Below are 16,926 nucleotides of genomic sequence, written 5' to 3'. Positions count from 1 at the left end.
GCCCTGATAGTCAGCTTGAGCAGCAGCCTCAGCCTCTGCTTCCTAACCCAGCTCTGTCACACCTTGCCACCAACAAGACGCGCAAAAACCAGGATGTTGTGTGGTCCTTCCTGAGTCGTTAGAGACAGTCTCTTTCCTTAAGCCATAAATTGGTGTTGGGGGGAGATGTGTGGTTGGCGGGGAGATGTGTGGCTGGGTAAATAAGTATTAAAGCTTTCTCAAACAAGGTGAAATGGGCATCACCCACCAAAAGGTGGGGGCAAAGGAGTCAAAGAGGTTGCCCCAGCCAACCTGCGGAGCTCCATGCTGTGCCCATCTGGCACCAGCTATGTCAGGAAAAGCAAAATACAGGCAGAGATGCCTCCAGCTGGGCCAGACCCAGTTGCACCTGGGTGGGATGAAGACTCAGGGCAGTGTACCCCATCCACAGGGCAGGTCCCCTGCGGCGGGGCTGGGGGAGCCACCGGGCAGCAGGCACAGCTCTGCATTCGCCCAAGCCTGTGACTTGTATTTGCTGCCACCCTCCATGGAGCCCATGGGGACACCCCTGGCATAAACGGTCTCCAAATGCAAGCAAACTGGCCGCTGGGGCTGAAGGGTGGGGAAAGGCCAGTATTCAACACAGGGCCAGCTCTGGTTTTTAAAATGTTGGGGAAATCAGCCCAAAGCAAGAGATCTACTGGGGTCCGCACAGCAGCTGCCATCTCAGTACCCATTCGTGGATGGCAACGGGGACCTGGCAGGTTTTTGCCAGACGCATTGAAGAAGCAGGAGGAACCGACTCACCACAGAAACGTCACACCGATAGAAACGTCCACAGGAAAACACCGTGGGAAATCCACACGCAGTGGGAAAACAACATTGCTGCCAGCAGATGGACGCCTGCAGACCGTCCCACCTCTGCCCACCTCACCCCCCACACTGGCTGAGCTGGGGGAGGCGACCGCTATAACCAGAATAGCATCAAAGTAAGGAAGAACAAAAGAACAGGGAGTCTGTAGGACAGAGAAGAGGGATGGTGAACTGAGCGGGTTCATCTGTGGATGCTACATTATGCATACAGAACCACAGCTAACCCAGAAGGTAAATCAGGCAATTCGAGCGAGCCGTTTGAATAAACACCGAACAAAGAGAAACTCAATTAAATTTTAAAGGCAACACGTTTTCAAACGGCAGGACTAAGCAGCATTTAAAGGTGATGATTGCTGCCAAGTTATTTCGAGCAAACAGGAGGCTATTTGGTTTATGTCTTTGAACGTGCCAACAATTAATCTAGTCATCAGCATGTTCTGAAGGGACGATTTGAGAGGGTGACAAGGAGGGCCAGGCCCTCAGTCAGTGTAAATTCGCGCTGGCTTGGTGCTTCGCAGCCAGCCCCGCGCTAGCGGGGTTTGGCTCAAGCCCCCGTAGGGGAGACACGCCAGGGGAGGTGACTTCTCTTACATAAGGACGGTGATGTGCCTCACACACATGCAGATGGTGATGCTTCTCATACCACCCACAGCACAGATGGACTGTCAGTCATCACATTGAAAGTCATTCCAAGAGTGTACCTACCCCAAGGCCAGCAGGGAAAAATTAAGTGCTCTTTTATCCACTAAACCTACCCTGCCTTACACCGCACAGACACCAGAAGCAAAAATATTGTAGAAATAAGTCCGCTATTTATAGAGCTCAGCAGATGAGATACAGCAATAAAGATGCTGCAGTCACCCTTTTGTTTAATATAAATTAAATGATGTTGTGCTTATAGACTCACTTTCACCCAGGGATCCTGCAGAGCAACAAACTCCTTGCTGTGCAGATGGACCAATTTCTGCCCTAAAGAGGTTAAAGGCTTGGGTCAGAGCCCTTGTCAGCTCACGTGCAGCAAATGTGGCTCTGCCTCAGAGCCATCTACACCAACAGCCTGCAAGGTCTTAAAATAAATAATTTCCTAAGTGTCTTAATTTAATTTGGGTCCTGTGTGGTGCTGGTGTCTTGGGACAAGCCACACACAGATCCCGGAGCGATGTGTGTGTAGAGCCTTAGAGACAGGGGCAAAAAGGTGGCCTGAAATGGAAGAAAAAAAAAATCAATAGACAATAGCTTTGAAAAATATTCCTGCCGTACGCTTACCTTGAGTAACAGATTTAGTTGTTAGAGACTGAGGTGATGCAGCCAAAAAAGGCACTTTGTGTTATTTCTCACTGAAATCTTCTAAGAAATGGTCCTGTTTCTCCTGCAAACATATTTCCTAAGCTGTCTTTTAAAGGGTTTGTTTTTCCTTTTTATTTTCCTTCCCTCCACAGTAGCTCTTAAACGTCCCAAGTTATTGCCCTTAAGAATTATTTCCTTCAGAAAAGGATCTATCCAAAAGAATCAGGGGAGGGGAGAGGAAGGAGACAAATCTCAGTTTGAACTCTGCAAAAACCAAATATTTTGATTAAATATCACCAGTCACTTTCTGGAGGTCACCACTGGGTGACCAGGCTGGACTGCCTGCGCCTACCACCCACAGGCAGTGCGTGAGAGGAAAGAAGCCAAAAGCTGGAGAAATCCATAGGGCCAGTAAAGAAACGTGCAATATTTTTGCTAAGCAAAAGCTATCCAGTAATAATTTATAGCAGGCATGGGTTTTTCTGGATGAGGTTTAGGATTCTGCATGCTTGTCAAGGGTGAAGTGCACTGTGCAAGCGCTGGAGCATCTCTGGCTGGTGGGAAGACGATCAGCTGGTGGCCACCAAGGCACCCCACCGGCTGCGCAGAGGGAGATCAGGAGGAGCTGGGCTGCACCTATATGAGAACATTGATCACAGGGGACCAGCCTCCCCTTGCTTCTCACTTGGCCAAGAACTCAGTGATGTCTTCATGCTGCACCCAGCCAAGGGAGCAAGCTCAGGACACCCATCTCTAAGCCACTCTCCATCAGAGGACAACTCCTGCTTGGAACATGGGTTTAAAAGCCACGCAGAGTATGCTGATAGTCTCTTGGCAGGACACAGGCTATGTCAAAAGGACTATTAAAATATACATATAAAACAAAAGAAAAAATAGGATTTCATTATTATTTCTCAGCGTGCTATGTTCCTGAGAAGCTGGCAAACAAGTGCTCTAGAAATCTGCTGCTGTGAGCTCCCACAGGTGATCATGCCAAGTCCCTCCCACCAGTCGATAGTCCCGGAGACGGTTCAGCCCTCACTTTGTGCTACTCTAACCGGCTCCCCATTCTTTCAGGCTACGCCTCCAGAGCAACTGGTCTTCCACTGTATTGAGCAAGGGGTGGCCCATTTAAGACAAGTGCCACCCACAACTCTCTACAGCCCCGCTGGCAGGACGTGATTCTTGAGAAACACACCCAAACCAAACTGGATCTAAGCCTCTTCAAAAATGTTTCTATTCCTGGATATGTTTTTTGAGGGCATGCCTGGGCTATAAGCAATGGAAAATAACAATTGGGTGAAATGCTCTGTCTCCATGGAAATCACTATCCCACTTGAGAAGTCCTGTCCCCCAGGGAATTACTATACAACCTGCAGGTCCTCCTCCACCACCTCATGTGCGCAAGCTGGTAAATGCTCCACTCAGTCCTTCTTCATCCTCGTACGTGTCGGTAAGCAGCTCTCCCGCAGCAGCTGGCTGCTCCTTGCACATTGGCTAATCACAATGAGAGATGAAACTGCAGCCAGAGGAAACCCTCCTAGATGATCCATCTCCATAAGCAGGGCCAACCCCAGCAGCAGCGAGTTCGAGACCAGCTTGCTATTAGCATCCTGCACTGCCCCCAGAGGGTTTTGGATTTAATCCCAGCTATTTCTCTTCTTCCAGGGCAGTGAGGCCAGACAGCACCACAGAGCTTCATGTATTTGCTTTGAGAGCAAAAACAAATGATGCAATGGTGGAAGGCGCAAGTCCCTTGCACAACACAGCTCATCAGAAGGAGCCCCATAAGCTTGCCTGAGTAATAAGCTGTTTTGGAAATACAGTAACCCGGCTCCAGCCCTGCCTTCCTGGGCACGTGAGAGAGGCTGCCTCAGCCCCTGTGCATGGAGAGCCTGCCTCCATTACAGGATGAAACTTTAAGCAACACCAAGCAAGAGTTCTTTCTGATCAAGTAAAGAAGTGACATTGACAGAGGAAAGTCCTGCCGCATTTTCCTGAAACATGAAGGCTGGAGGCTGTGTGAGAGCGTATTCGTGTGAAGCAAGGGAAACAAACAGCCCGTGGGACAGGGGGGGAGCCGGGACGTAAAATGGGATGGGCCTGCAGAGCACTGATGGCAAAGTTATTAAAAGGAAAGAAAATTCACTACAGGAAGATGCTAGCACTCCAGCGCAGTTCTTGACGTAGTATGAATCAGCGTAACATTACTGTGCCCAATTTAGGACAGCTACATGCTGGGCCACGTACTCTCAGTGCTGCGTGCTGCGGCAGAGGAGGAATTCAGGTATAGCAGCGAGGCGCCGATACAGACATTTTTACACCAGACGGGTGTTGGAGGCAAATGTCAACATCACTGTCACAACTTCAGTGTTCTGCTATCTCAGAATTTGAAAAGGAAAAATCCTTTAATTTTTTTTTCCACCTCGTAAAGTACTCAGCACTGATGAGGAAGACAGAACCTGAATGCACAGTTGTGGAAAGCACATTTGGTTATCTTCTTGAAAAAGCGAGTCTCTGAACGCAAGAGACTGCTTCATGCTGGAGTTAAGAGCATGGAAACCCACATATATGATACTTCATTGCTCTGTAGCCAATTTTGTTGATTAGAATCATTAGGATACTAGAAGAAAATAGTTAATGTGCTGTAACCAATCTGCAAATGTTAGAAAATCTGCAATTATGTAAAACCAAGCTTAAGTGAAATGGGATGGTCTACAAACTCCAGGCAAAGGATTGCTACCAAAGGCACTGAGAAAGGCCGGCAGGGAAGCAACACGCAGACCAACACTCCGCTCAGGACAGAAGGTGATTAGGGGAACACAGGGAGCTCACACACCCAAAGAAAATGACTTCTGAAAACTGATGCAAAATTAATGCTGACCAAATTTCACCCTTCTGAAGGCTCATTTAATACAGACTTTGTAGGGTGCCAACATTATCACCTTTGCAACAGCCAGCACAATGGCTAGTGGCCACCGGGCTACCTGCAACTTGAATGGACATGGGGATGCAAGGTTGCTGCAAAACCCTGCTGTGAGTGGGAACTAATCAGCCAGTGAGGTCCTGCTGGCTTCCCTCAATAGCCTGCTCTCACGTCTGTCGCATCTTTGTGACGTTTTTCTCGCCTCAGCTCTGACATTCGTGGTATGTGATGTGTAGCCACAGGAAGACTTCGGGGCACAGCTCAGGTACTCACGTCACTTCAGCAAGAAACCCATTTTGTTCTAAGAAAACAACAGTGGGAGCATTCACGTGCCCCTTTAAAATAGCAAAGCAAAAATTATTAGCTGGCAAGGCTACAATGGCAAAGCAAACACAGACTTTGGGATTGTTGTTCTGTTTTTTTCCCCCACTTTACATCATAAAAGTGTTTGAAAACAAAGTGAGACATAATGAAAATGAATATACAGAAGTAGCACTAGCCTGAAGGTCCAATGTTGTATTGCAGTGTTTCACTCATTTTTCAACCTTCCTGTTTCTTGTCTGATTTGTACAGCAATGTTTTTCTCCCCCTCTCTCTAGAACTCATATTATAATCCTGCCTTGAGATGCTCATGTATCAGCCCATCACTCAGAAGACAAGCCATTTATCCTACTGTTCAAAGACCCATCCAGACCTCAGGAGGACAGTGGGGACTAGAGAAGGAGAGAAGAAAGCACGTTTCCTGTTGCTTTAGCGTTGGTTATAAACTACGGAGGACGCCAACTTCTACCAGTGAAACGTCTCACACTCCTGCCTCTTTTTTCCTCTCTTCCCCAAGGTATTTACTTTTGACATAGAGCTGTTTTTCAAACACAGCGTTATTTAGGGTCTCCACCTAAAGGAGAGATGTGCAGAATCAGGTCCTAAGCAGTCAGTGCATTACCCCAGCAATGAAGCCAGATTCTGATCTTGGGGAAAATAAGTCTAGAATAAACTACTCCCCCGACCCGAGCAACAGAGGTGCGAGCATCATCAGCCCATCCCCTGCCATGCACTCTGTCCAGCCCAACGCAATGGCACCCACGAACTTGCCCCCTGCCTGACTCCTCTTCCTCCCAGCACCCAGGAACACCCGTGCCCAGAAAGCTTCCCTTTGCGACCATCTGCCTCTTACTTAGCAAAGCATGCACCTGTTAGCAGCTATTATCAACAGATTATTCTGAGTGAACACCAGAAAAAATTATTTTCTTGAGCAGATCGCTGGAAATGCAATCACTTCCCCACCACCCCTTCCAAACCACCCCCTTCCTTTCCCACAGATCTGTACATAACTCACAAAATTAAAACAGATCTTAAAGCACAGTAAATTATTTTATCCACTCCATGCCTTCTATCTCCCATCTGCTACTGCAGCCTTTTGCTATTGGGGTGCAGTAAAATCTGATTTTAAACATGAAGCTGATACTGTAGTCTCATTCTCTTCAGCCAAAATATGAGAAACAATAAGCTACCCATATACACATTTTATCACAAGAATAGATAAATCTATCACAATAACCATTCTGACAGATAATAAAAAGCTAAAAAATATCGAGGAGGTTTACAGCAGTTTAATGAAGGCTCTCGTACCAAATCTTGGACTCAAAGTTACAGTCAGAGTTATTGAAAAAAAAACTTACAATAAAAGAGCTGATGAGAATTGCCCACCTAGCCATGGAATTAACTGCAGTTTAACGCTGTGCTTAAATACTCACCACACAATAGAAACGAATTTAAATCACGACCAAGGTACACACAATTCCCTTCCATTTTGTTTTCAATTACATGTATTCAGCATGTAATTTAACCTCTGGAAGTTACTCTGAAGAACACAGAGTTGTTTTTCTTTTTTTTTAAACACTCACTGGAAATAAATACCATTTAAAGAATACACATGGAGTGCAATAAGATGGACACTTAGGCACTGGTACAGTCTAGTTCTCTTCGGCTCTCTATAAACTACAAGACAAGAAGTTTTAAACCACAGATGGAGTGGAGAGCAGGGCAGAGCTGTACAGGTAGCGCAATAGCTTATGTACTACACAAGAGCACATCCGCAAAAGGTCCCAGGAGATTTTTGTTGAAGATGCAGCGTATCCACACCAGGTATATTGTGAAGGGCTTAATGTTTTCTGAGAAGGTGTGATTCTGATGGGACAATATATAAGGCATGTAAGTGTTTTCCCCTTGCTCTTGTATCCACACTTCATATTTCACTTCTCTGACCTTGAGGTACTTCAGGTTCCAGGGGATCTGCCAGGACACGGCAAGTTTAGCTTCACTTGTGCCCTGAACAGAGGCTTGACACTTGGCATCCCTCACTTTGCCAGGGTAGAGGCTACCAGGCCACTTCTGCTTCTTGGGTCCGGGCTTAGATTTCACAGTCTGCCTGATGACATGGATGAGAGAAGGGATGTTCACCTTTGTGTCCTGGTAGGCACGGACCAGCCACTCGGGGTTGCGGCAGCAGAGGTGCCGCGGTACCTCTGTGCTCTTAATGATGCGCTCCTGCTCAGCTTTGTCCAAATGAGCAATCCCGCCTTGATCCCAAGGTCTGTCCGGGTAGGTAACAGTGTCTTCCCTGTTGGTGTTTTGCCAGGCAATGTACTGCAGGTCCATGCCAGGAAGGGTTGCCAGGGTTTTGTAAGGGGTATAGTGTTCTGGGTTGATAGCATAAGGAAAGAGCTCCACCACCGTGGCACCTCTTGGCAGGAAGAGAGACATAACTAATTGGGCGCCATGCATGCTGACCAGCATGGACGCATTGCTGATCAACCGGACGATGTCAGAAAATGAATGCTCCTCCAGAGAGACCGTAATGGTTTTCATCTGAAACTCCTGAGCGAGAGCCAGGATTAGTTCTGCCTCATTTAGGATAAGTCTGTTGATTGTTCGACTGAACACTACGATGTACTCTTCACCGGAGCTTTCCTCCAAGCTGACATTCAGCTTCTGCATCATGAATTTAGTGAACTGCCTGATCTCATTACCAGAAACCAAGATGTTAGCCTTCGGCCCTTGTGGTTGGACAAATCCGTACTGGTACCAGGTGGTGATTTTCGACAGTCCCACATACGATTTGGTAAAGCAGAGGAGCCTGCCCAGGGTTTTAAGCTGCTCCCTGAGGAGTGGCTGCTTGTTACTCAGTAACTTGTAGAGGTCAAAGTGAACACCTTCACTCCACCCTTCCATGAAGAAGAGCCGTGCCTCCAGATCTAAATCGGAGAACTGCTGCATGGTGTAATAAATGGGGAGGAGGTCATCATGAAAGACATGCATCAGGTTGTCTGGGTTGAACCTGTTAGCGATCAGCGCCACATCAGGCACGAAGACCGGCTTTGGCATAAATTTCAGCACAGCAGCTGGCAGCTCCACAAAGTTGAAGTACTGGGTATTGTGATCTTCCACCGACGAGAGGTCGAGCAGAGCCGGCTGGAACCTCCGTGAACCCAGGTTGGGCAGCATGACCGAAGAGTTGCTGTGAAAGTAGACAAACTCCTCAGCCTCGGTAGAGTAGCAGAGGGACTCAAAGCGGCAGATGCGGTCGGTGTGCATCCTGCCGGTGCACACCATCCTGGTACCGTCCTCCACCAGTGCCTGGAGAGCTGCATGGTAGTCAATCTGAACCTGAGAGAGTTCCTGAGACTGACGCGTGAGGACCAACTCCTCTTCGACCATGAAGACATGCTCTCGCAGTTTGATGTATTTCCACAGCACAGCAGCAAGGACAGACACGAGCAGGGCATTAAACACAGCTGCTATGTTCATTCTGTAGTTAGATCCTAGCAAGATGACAGGTGGGGAATGCAACGGAGAAGGAACACATCATTAACACTCCTTGACATGGTGAGGGCGAAGACCTGTGGAAAATGAAACAAGAAAGGAACCATTTAAACATCAGGTTTACAGCTCTGCCATAAATCACATTTTATGGACTATTCAAGAGAGTTTAGGCTTTTTTCGGCAATTTTTCCCCCTTGAGGAAATGAGGGAAAAGTTGGGGTTTTTTTACCCAAAACAGTAAAAAAAAAAAAAGAAAAAAAAAAAAAAGAAAAAAAAAAAAGGCAAACAGAACTGGGAGCTACTCTACAGGAAGGTTTCCTCTCTCATTTTCATTTCTACTCTTTTGGAGAAGAAAAAGTAAAGGTGTTTGAGGACGAGCTCTACGAAGCTTTGTCAGAAAAACCAGTAGGTTCCCCAGGACTTTGGCTCACTCCGCTTTTTGCAGATCACTCCAACAGTGAGAGGAAAGACAGCGCTGCAGTCACTGGGCCACTCAGCTCCTTCTCTTGATCTGCCATAGGCCTTTCACATGGCTGCAAGGACCCAACCCTGCCTCTCACCTTTACTCTGCAGATAATAATAGTATAAGGAGTATTGCCAAGCGTAGATTTTGCTACACTCCATTCCAATATGAAATGTGAACTGGTGAACATAACATTCAATTTAATTTTATTGAGGGTAGGGGGAGGACTTGCAGGTCTACAGACTGCCCTGTGGGAGACTCCCAAGTCACTCAGTCATTTCTTTGGCTGCAATCGGGGATCAAAGGATTCCAAAAGAAATACTGGCATGGGAGAGAGGAGAGCTCTGCTCTTTATGCAAGAAACCAATGCTTCATTAAAGCAATCAAACCTTCATTTACTGAGAGTCTGACTTGCACCAGCACAGCCAACCCTTACACAAATGGGAAGGTAATACATTTGAAGTGTTTCCAGTGTTGATGTTTTCCCATCTCAACCTGAGAATCTCTTCTGTGGTGCTCCAAGGCCTCTCTGTTCCTTTTTCTGTTACGGGAGAGATCCTGCCACTGTTTTCTTTCTATGTAGAAACACTACTAGCTTATATCAGAGTATTGATTGTATTTTCAACTGTGAACTTCAATTGAGATATTGATTCACCTACAGTATTTATGGGCTCCCAATTTTCATTATGCATCAAGGTTCACTGCTAGTCAGGCTGTAAATAATTGCAGCCATGAACTTTAGGATGGGAAATTTCTGATTGGTATATACCTGATTAGACTGTTTCTAACTGCAGCTTTTAAAGGTAGCAATTTAAACTCCCTTTGATACAAGTTTGCAGGGAGAGACAAAAAGCAATGTCTCAAGCACATGCTCTGACATCCCAAGCAACAGTCCCTTAGCATTTTAACCCAGAGATGCTTGTTGTTACATGCCAGAGTGGAGGAAAACAGCAAGGCATATTTAGGACCAATGCAAACAGCTTCTCTACTGCCAAGGGAGTTCTTTTGAAAAGAGATATTGCAGCCGAAACACTTGATTCATGCAGCTTGGAACTGAGTGGAAAATCATTCATGGAATTCAATGAAGTTAGAAGGGATCCTTACAGCCTGTGGGATCCCTGTTTTAGGAAGAATTGAAGGTACATGGGAGACTGAGTGGTAGCTGTAAGCCATACAGATTCAAGAGGTGGTTTCTGGGGATCCAAGCAACAAATTCATTTCTATTTCAGAGCAGCTCTAGCTACTCAAATGGAACAGAAATGAAGTCCACCTCCTTTGGCAACTGGTCTGAAAAACTGCCTCATTTAGCAACTCACTAAAAGCAAGCAGCAAATTAAAAAGGTGTTGTTTTGATTTCAACCATGGAAAAGGAAATGGGAAGGGACCCAGAGTGGTCATCTAATTATCAGGGCAGGAGGAGCTCTCCCTAAACCACTCCCCAAAAATGCTTATCTATCTCATTCTTAATACTTACTCCTCTCTTCAGCCAGTCTGTAGCAATAAAGGCATGAAGGACTATGATAAGCTCTTTCCTAACACTCAGCCTTTGTTTCTACCACAGCAATTTAAACCTGATCTTGTCCCAGGTGCCACAGACACCCTGCACAGAGAAATGATAGCTGTCACATCACCTCTCAATCTTTCCTTCTCTATAACAGGGCATGACTGCTGCTCCTGATAGCTTTGCAACTCTCAGCCATGGCTGTTTCATGGACAACCTTGAATGGAAACATATTGGGGACAGTAGTATACCACTCAGGCTCTGCTAATACAACCAAGTTTTCAGGAAAATAAATTACTGATGGGGACAGATCTTAAGTTATTTTGTTGGCACCAGATTTCCAAAGCTTCATTTTACTTCTTCACTATCTTTAAAAGATATCTAATGATACTATCCAACTCCTCACATAACCTCTCCACTACAGATCCCTGGTTTTGTGAGCGCAGCTTTAAATGACTTCAGCAGTATCCCCAAGGAAAGTGGAAAGCCTGCTAGTCAGTATTGGGAAGGAGACCTTTAACAATCAAGTCCTCTGCCACATGCACACACTTCAAATGAAGGCCAGTCTGTGGGCATTGTGAAAGTTAACTACTGCAGGTCAGAAGAACAAAGCACCCGGAAGTTCAATGGACTTGATGCAAACTGCAAGAACTTGGCGGAGGGGGAAAACCACATGGCCTCTTTTCCAGAATGGCAGGGATTGTGTGTACATGTGGGTGTTTCAAAGGCATCAGAAGCCAGCAGCCTGTAAAAACACCACTGATACCACCTGCATTGCATGGGCATCTTAGTGGTGGAGAGCTCCGTCGACCATTACAAACCCCTTGAGCCAAACAGGCCTCCTTGGAAACAGCCTGTTCTAATGTTTCACCCCTGACTGATTTGTTCTCTCCCCTCTAGCCCCAAGGGAAGGGCGTAAGAGGCACTTCAGAGATGCAGCCTGATGGATGCAGCCAATGTTGGGAGGTTAGCAGTTTTCATTTCAGACTCTGCTACAGCACTATCTGCTAAATGGCTACAAATGAACAACTCAGCTTTTTAATCAAAATCACCTGCCAGGCCCTCCCTCATCTCTTCCCTCACTGCAGCTCTTTCACTTCCCTGCATTTAGCTGAAGTGAGCGTATCTACTTTAGGCAACCAGGTGTCAGGAATGAATGTTAAAAGCTAGCAATGCTAAAGGAATACATCTTCATTCCTGTTCCTCATTGCCAATTTGTAAATCCTGGTTCATGCTGCTTGGCTGAAAGCTGCTTTTGATGGAATGCAGGGGATGTGGACAGGAAAAGGTGTCGCAGGCAGAACTGAAAGGAGAATTTCACAGGTACACAGGGAACAGTCTTGATTCTTTGCCTGTTTTCCCACATTTTATCATCCACCTTTTTTAAAAATCTGTCGCTTTCAGTGAACACAGACCTTAGAGAATCAAAATCCTTGGTCCTTCAGGGAGTGACAGAACATAAATAGTAACAAACTGTCCTGCTGTTTGTTTTTACAGGCCCAGGAGAGGCTGCACCAAGGGGGTAAAGGCAAGCAATCACTCTCCAGGTCCCCTGGTTCCTCAGTTCCCCAAGCTGAGGTGAGTCATTATGCAGCAGTAGTCCTGGGATGGGAAACGTTCCCAGGAGGGAGCAGGTAACTCTGAAATAGGTGAAAGCATTTAGTCTTCCACCTGAAGAGAGCTGCTTCACAATAAAAGAAACTTTCATTACTAAATCTCCCTCACAAAATGGGTCTAGAGCTGCCACTCCCCTCCCACGGTGTTATCAGAGAACATATTAAGAACTGAAAAGCACTTGCAGAAGTGGCAGGCCAGACACATTGCTACTTTCCTTAAGAGCAGAGTCCTCTGTGCTGTTTCTTTCTACACATAGGTCAGCATCTAGGCCATTCACACTCCCAGTTACCCACAAACTATCTCCCCCATTCATACCACACTCATCCACCCTCTCACTTCCCATTTACACTGGGATAACCACAGCTTTGCTCCATGTGAGCAATATGCCCCAGTTACCAAGGAAATCACGTGGACTGACATTTTTTTAGTCTCTGCTTTGAAATGCTAAAGCACCATCCTTCAGCAAGAGAAGACACGACAGCCGGTACACTAGAGCCTAGCCAGAAGAGACGTGCATATAAAAGCAGCACAGAGCTTCTCGCTGCCAAGCTGTCAGAGGGCAATGATGCCCCACGGGAGGGGATGGGATGTGCCCTTGAGGACTCCAGACAAGGTCGGGCTGCAGGGGAGGAGCGGGAGTGAGAGAGACAGAAATGGCAGATTTCCCTGGCATCAATGCTGACAGGGCAGTGGGGCAGCTGACTTACAGTGCTGCATGGTCAACGATGCGGAGCTCAACAAACACAACGGCATAGCGACCGCTCAAGGCTTTGCAAGGGAAATAAAAGCACGCCCTGAGGCTTGCAGCTCAGCCACAATGGATGCCACTACAGAGGCTAAGAGGCTGTGGGAGGGACTTTATTTTTGGCCAGCTCATCTTTGCTCTTTTTCCAAAAGAGATCACAGGCATAAAGAGCTTACCCTATTCTCTTCCTCCACCCTCGCTCAGTTAGCAAAAGGGTCACAGCTTCATCCTTCAGCCCAGCTACTGCTTTTCTAATTAGCACTGACTACTGGTGAGCAGGTAAAGCCTTCAGGAGCATGCACCTGGTGCGATCAGCAGGCACCTCTGGCAGAGACCTGGAGCATGTTGCAGGTCCATAGTACTCTCATGGAAGTTTGGACACAGTAGCACCTTCTGACTGTTAGCTGCTGGTCATCTGATGTTATAAACATCCCCAGGAAGTGGGAAAGCAACAGGAAGCATAGATGGCAAAGCTGTGCTTCATCTCTTGTTAACATGTAGAGGAGATCAGAGTGGGTGGGACGGGAGAGATTAATTTCTACTAATAGGCACTTGGCAAAAAGGACTGTTTGGATTCATTTAAGAGACAAATTCTGTTGTTCTTTTTTAATTATGAAGCTAGGGTAGGATGAATCACTACTTTAAAGCTATTAATATGACAGACAACGTTTAAATCTCTTCTTAATTTTAAAAATTACCATCAAGGTAAGAAATTGTGAGAAAAGCTACAAAGCCCACACAATCAAAAACAAAGACACAAATATACATTACTAAGACCCCCAGAGGAACAAAACAAGAGCTTGATTAGGGAGAACAAGGGTCACTGGGGTGAACAGCACATCTAAAGGGGGATCACACAGTCCTGCAGGTATTAACAAAATGAGAAGCGTTGGTTTTGTCTACTTAAGCCTTGCCAAGCTTTCGCTACCAACTGCCCAAGCACTTTCCAAGCTAACGCTCGGTTTTCCAGAGCTACAGCAGGCTAAAAAACCTCACAAAATGGAAAAAAGGCACAAAGGATACACGTTTCCAGAAAACATCACCAGTCTGTGCAGAGACAAATGCCTCCACACAGAGGCCAATTTGGGTTTGGCCCAGCTGACCAGCTCCCCACAGAGCCTTCCACGACTGGAAGACAGCAGTGTCCAAGCAGAACCGTCTCCACAGTTCCCAGAAATGTGGCACAGCTGGAAGAGGACTGGGGCTGCTTCGGCCACAGGACAGGGAAGGAGTCAGGGCAGAGCTGCAGGGGCAGAAAATGGGCAGGGGACCCTGACCCTTCTTGTTATGGCAACACAGTGGGAGTGGCAGGAGCAGATATTCCCTCCTTGAGGACATTTTCCCTATTAGCACTCCCTACCCCTGGATCAGTCTCTTGCTAGGCTGGCTTTCCAGGACTAGCACAGGAAAAGTAAAGCGTGCAAACACGGCATTTCACACTCCCCCTGCAAAATGTCTTCTGTTCTTTCTCCCATCCCTGATGCAAGAGGCTTAGCTGAGGATGCAGTGTATGTAATGCATACGGTTTTAAATACCTACTTCATTCATGCTCAAAGCAGAAGTTGCTGGAAGGCAACTTTCCCGATTGGAAGGAGGGGGAGTTAGGATTCAGCAGCCAAGAACTGGCTTTTATTCTCATCTCTGTCACAGATTCCCACAGAATTACAAGCGAGTCAATCCTCACAGCCCAAAAGGCCGTTACCATCTTATTCACTGTATTTGTTTAATGAGATACATATATCTTTCACAGTACATATCACATTCAAGGAAGGATGGTACACTGAATGATTGATGTACTGAAACATTTTCTTTGTAAAAGGCAGCCAAGTGTAGAAGTGCTGACTTTTTAAACAGGAAAAGAGCAGATTCTTGAAGGGAGCAAACTCAGCAGTTAAAGATACAAATATCATTAACAACACCCGATACAAAAAAGGGATATGAAAAATAAGACTACCTTAACTCTGCATCCTCAAGTGGAATTTTAAATATAGAACTTTATTCAGGAAAAAAATAAAATAAAAATTTAATTTTTTTTTTTTTTTTAAAAAAAACAACTGTCTCACAAAAACTTTAGGCATCTAAAGACAGTTGTAATCAAAATTAGGTTTATCTTCAGTTTTTTTGTTTTAGCATGTCAGGAGTAGAAAGCAAAACTGCAAATCTTTCTATACAAAACTGCAACCAAAGAGACTGAGGCTCTGTGCAATGGCCCATACTGCAATGTTCAGTATGAACAGGAAAATGTTGGTGGCTACTGGACACCTTCCAGTTGTGCTTACGGATAGAAAATCTAAGTTTTCTTCCATTTAATTTCAGAGTCTGTGAGAGCTGGGACAGGAAGAGATCCAACCTGACTTTCATGTTGACTAGCTGCCATTGATTTAATATTTTGTTGATAATGCTGTCTTGATCTACAAAAGAACAGATTAAAAAAAAAATCCAACGCTAAGCAGTCAATGCACATAAGCAAACCACAAAACTGAGCTAAAAGTATGAAACTAAGAAGAATACTTCTTAGGCTTTTAAGGTCCACATTTCCAAGATCTCTTCTCCATCCAGAAAGACATGGAGTATGAAATCCTTTCCCCAAACAAAACCTAACCCTGATCCCCAGAAAATTCCCCTAAATAAGATGCATTTCTGATGAAGATAAATATGCCTGAGTTGGGAGATATAAGAAAAATAAGCTAAAAAAGAAAAAAAATAATTTCTCTCCACCCTCAAGAATTCACCTTCTGACAGTCCCGAACCTAAAGATGAAAACTCAAGGTACTCAAAATAACCATGGCTAGACAGAGGGGGAGGCTTAAGAGAGAGTTCATTCCAGCCCATCTTTGTTCACCCAAGTATCCCACCAAAACCTCTTGGGTTATACTGGCATTAACAGCACTGTCATATGACTAAAACAAACACCTCCTTTTGCATGCTCTCTTGCTGTTAGTCTGTAAGCACAATACCTTTGTCAGAAGCAAAAATGTGTCAAAAGTGCAGCAGGTTTATCTGTTTATCTTACTTCAGTGGTCTACTTAAAGCAAAGACGGAGTGAGGGTGGCTGAAGGGGAAATTTACTAATGTTGCAAAAGTGAATTTAAAAGAATATGATGCAAAATCCCAAAGTACCGAACAAGATGAGCTTCAGCCACTCCAACTATGTCTTTAGGCTTTAGCTGTCATTTGTTATTCTCTGTATTTTATCTATCCTTTCTTTCTTTTTTTCTTCTCCGATGGGAAGAGTACCTGTGTTATTTGGATACTGAGACTGGTGCTTCGCAGCATTTACAGCCTGAGCTCTCCCTGCTTCCCATCAGCATGGTGCCTGAGACTCCTCCTGTGTGTTGCAAATTCTAAGCAGGAGTTGAAATTGTTTGGAGCACAGAGCAGCCAACACGAACAGTGAAAATCCCTCCTTAGTTACCACAAGCTCTATATTAGCATGCTTTTAGAGGAGGGGGAAAAAAAAAAGTAATCCCAAAGCAGCACCTGTCCAGCAAAAAACACATTTCTGAAAACCCACAGAAGTTAGCCCAGATCAAAGATGTTTTCCCCATGAGACTTTTGTTTAAAAATGATAACACAAACCACCAGTTAAACAAAGAGGGACTACAAAGACCTGATACTACAAATGAACTACTGACCTCCTTCCCACACATGCACAGCCACAGAGGAGAGACTCAAGTGTGAAGTTGCAGGGGGGAGCAAGGAGACAGCATCAA

At 45.6% G+C, this 16,926-nt stretch overlaps 1 protein-coding gene across 2 annotated transcripts in view; it reads right to left on the bottom strand.

Moving 5' to 3' along the window:
- Nucleotides 1-6,660: 6,660 nt before the first annotated feature.
- The window catches only part of POMGNT2 (protein O-linked mannose N-acetylglucosaminyltransferase 2 (beta 1,4-)), a 10,846-nt gene continuing 580 nt past the window's right edge, over nucleotides 6,661-16,926 (bottom strand). For both annotated transcript variants that reach the window (XM_010286478.1, XM_010286470.1), the window contains exon 2: nucleotides 6,661-8,964. In XM_010286478.1, the coding sequence (XP_010284780.1) occupies nucleotides 7,136-8,872 (1,737 nt within the window). In that variant the 5' untranslated portion in view covers nucleotides 8,873-8,964 and the 3' untranslated portion in view covers nucleotides 6,661-7,135. The remainder of the gene's footprint in view (nucleotides 8,965-16,926) is intronic.

Source organism: Phaethon lepturus, unplaced genomic scaffold (genome assembly GCF_000687285.1).
Source record: "Phaethon lepturus isolate BGI_N335 unplaced genomic scaffold, ASM68728v1 scaffold990, whole genome shotgun sequence".
NCBI lineage: Eukaryota > Metazoa > Chordata > Aves > Phaethontiformes > Phaethontidae > Phaethon > Phaethon lepturus.
Note: the sequence above shows the minus strand (reverse complement) of the source record. Positions and strands in the feature narration are given on the sequence as shown.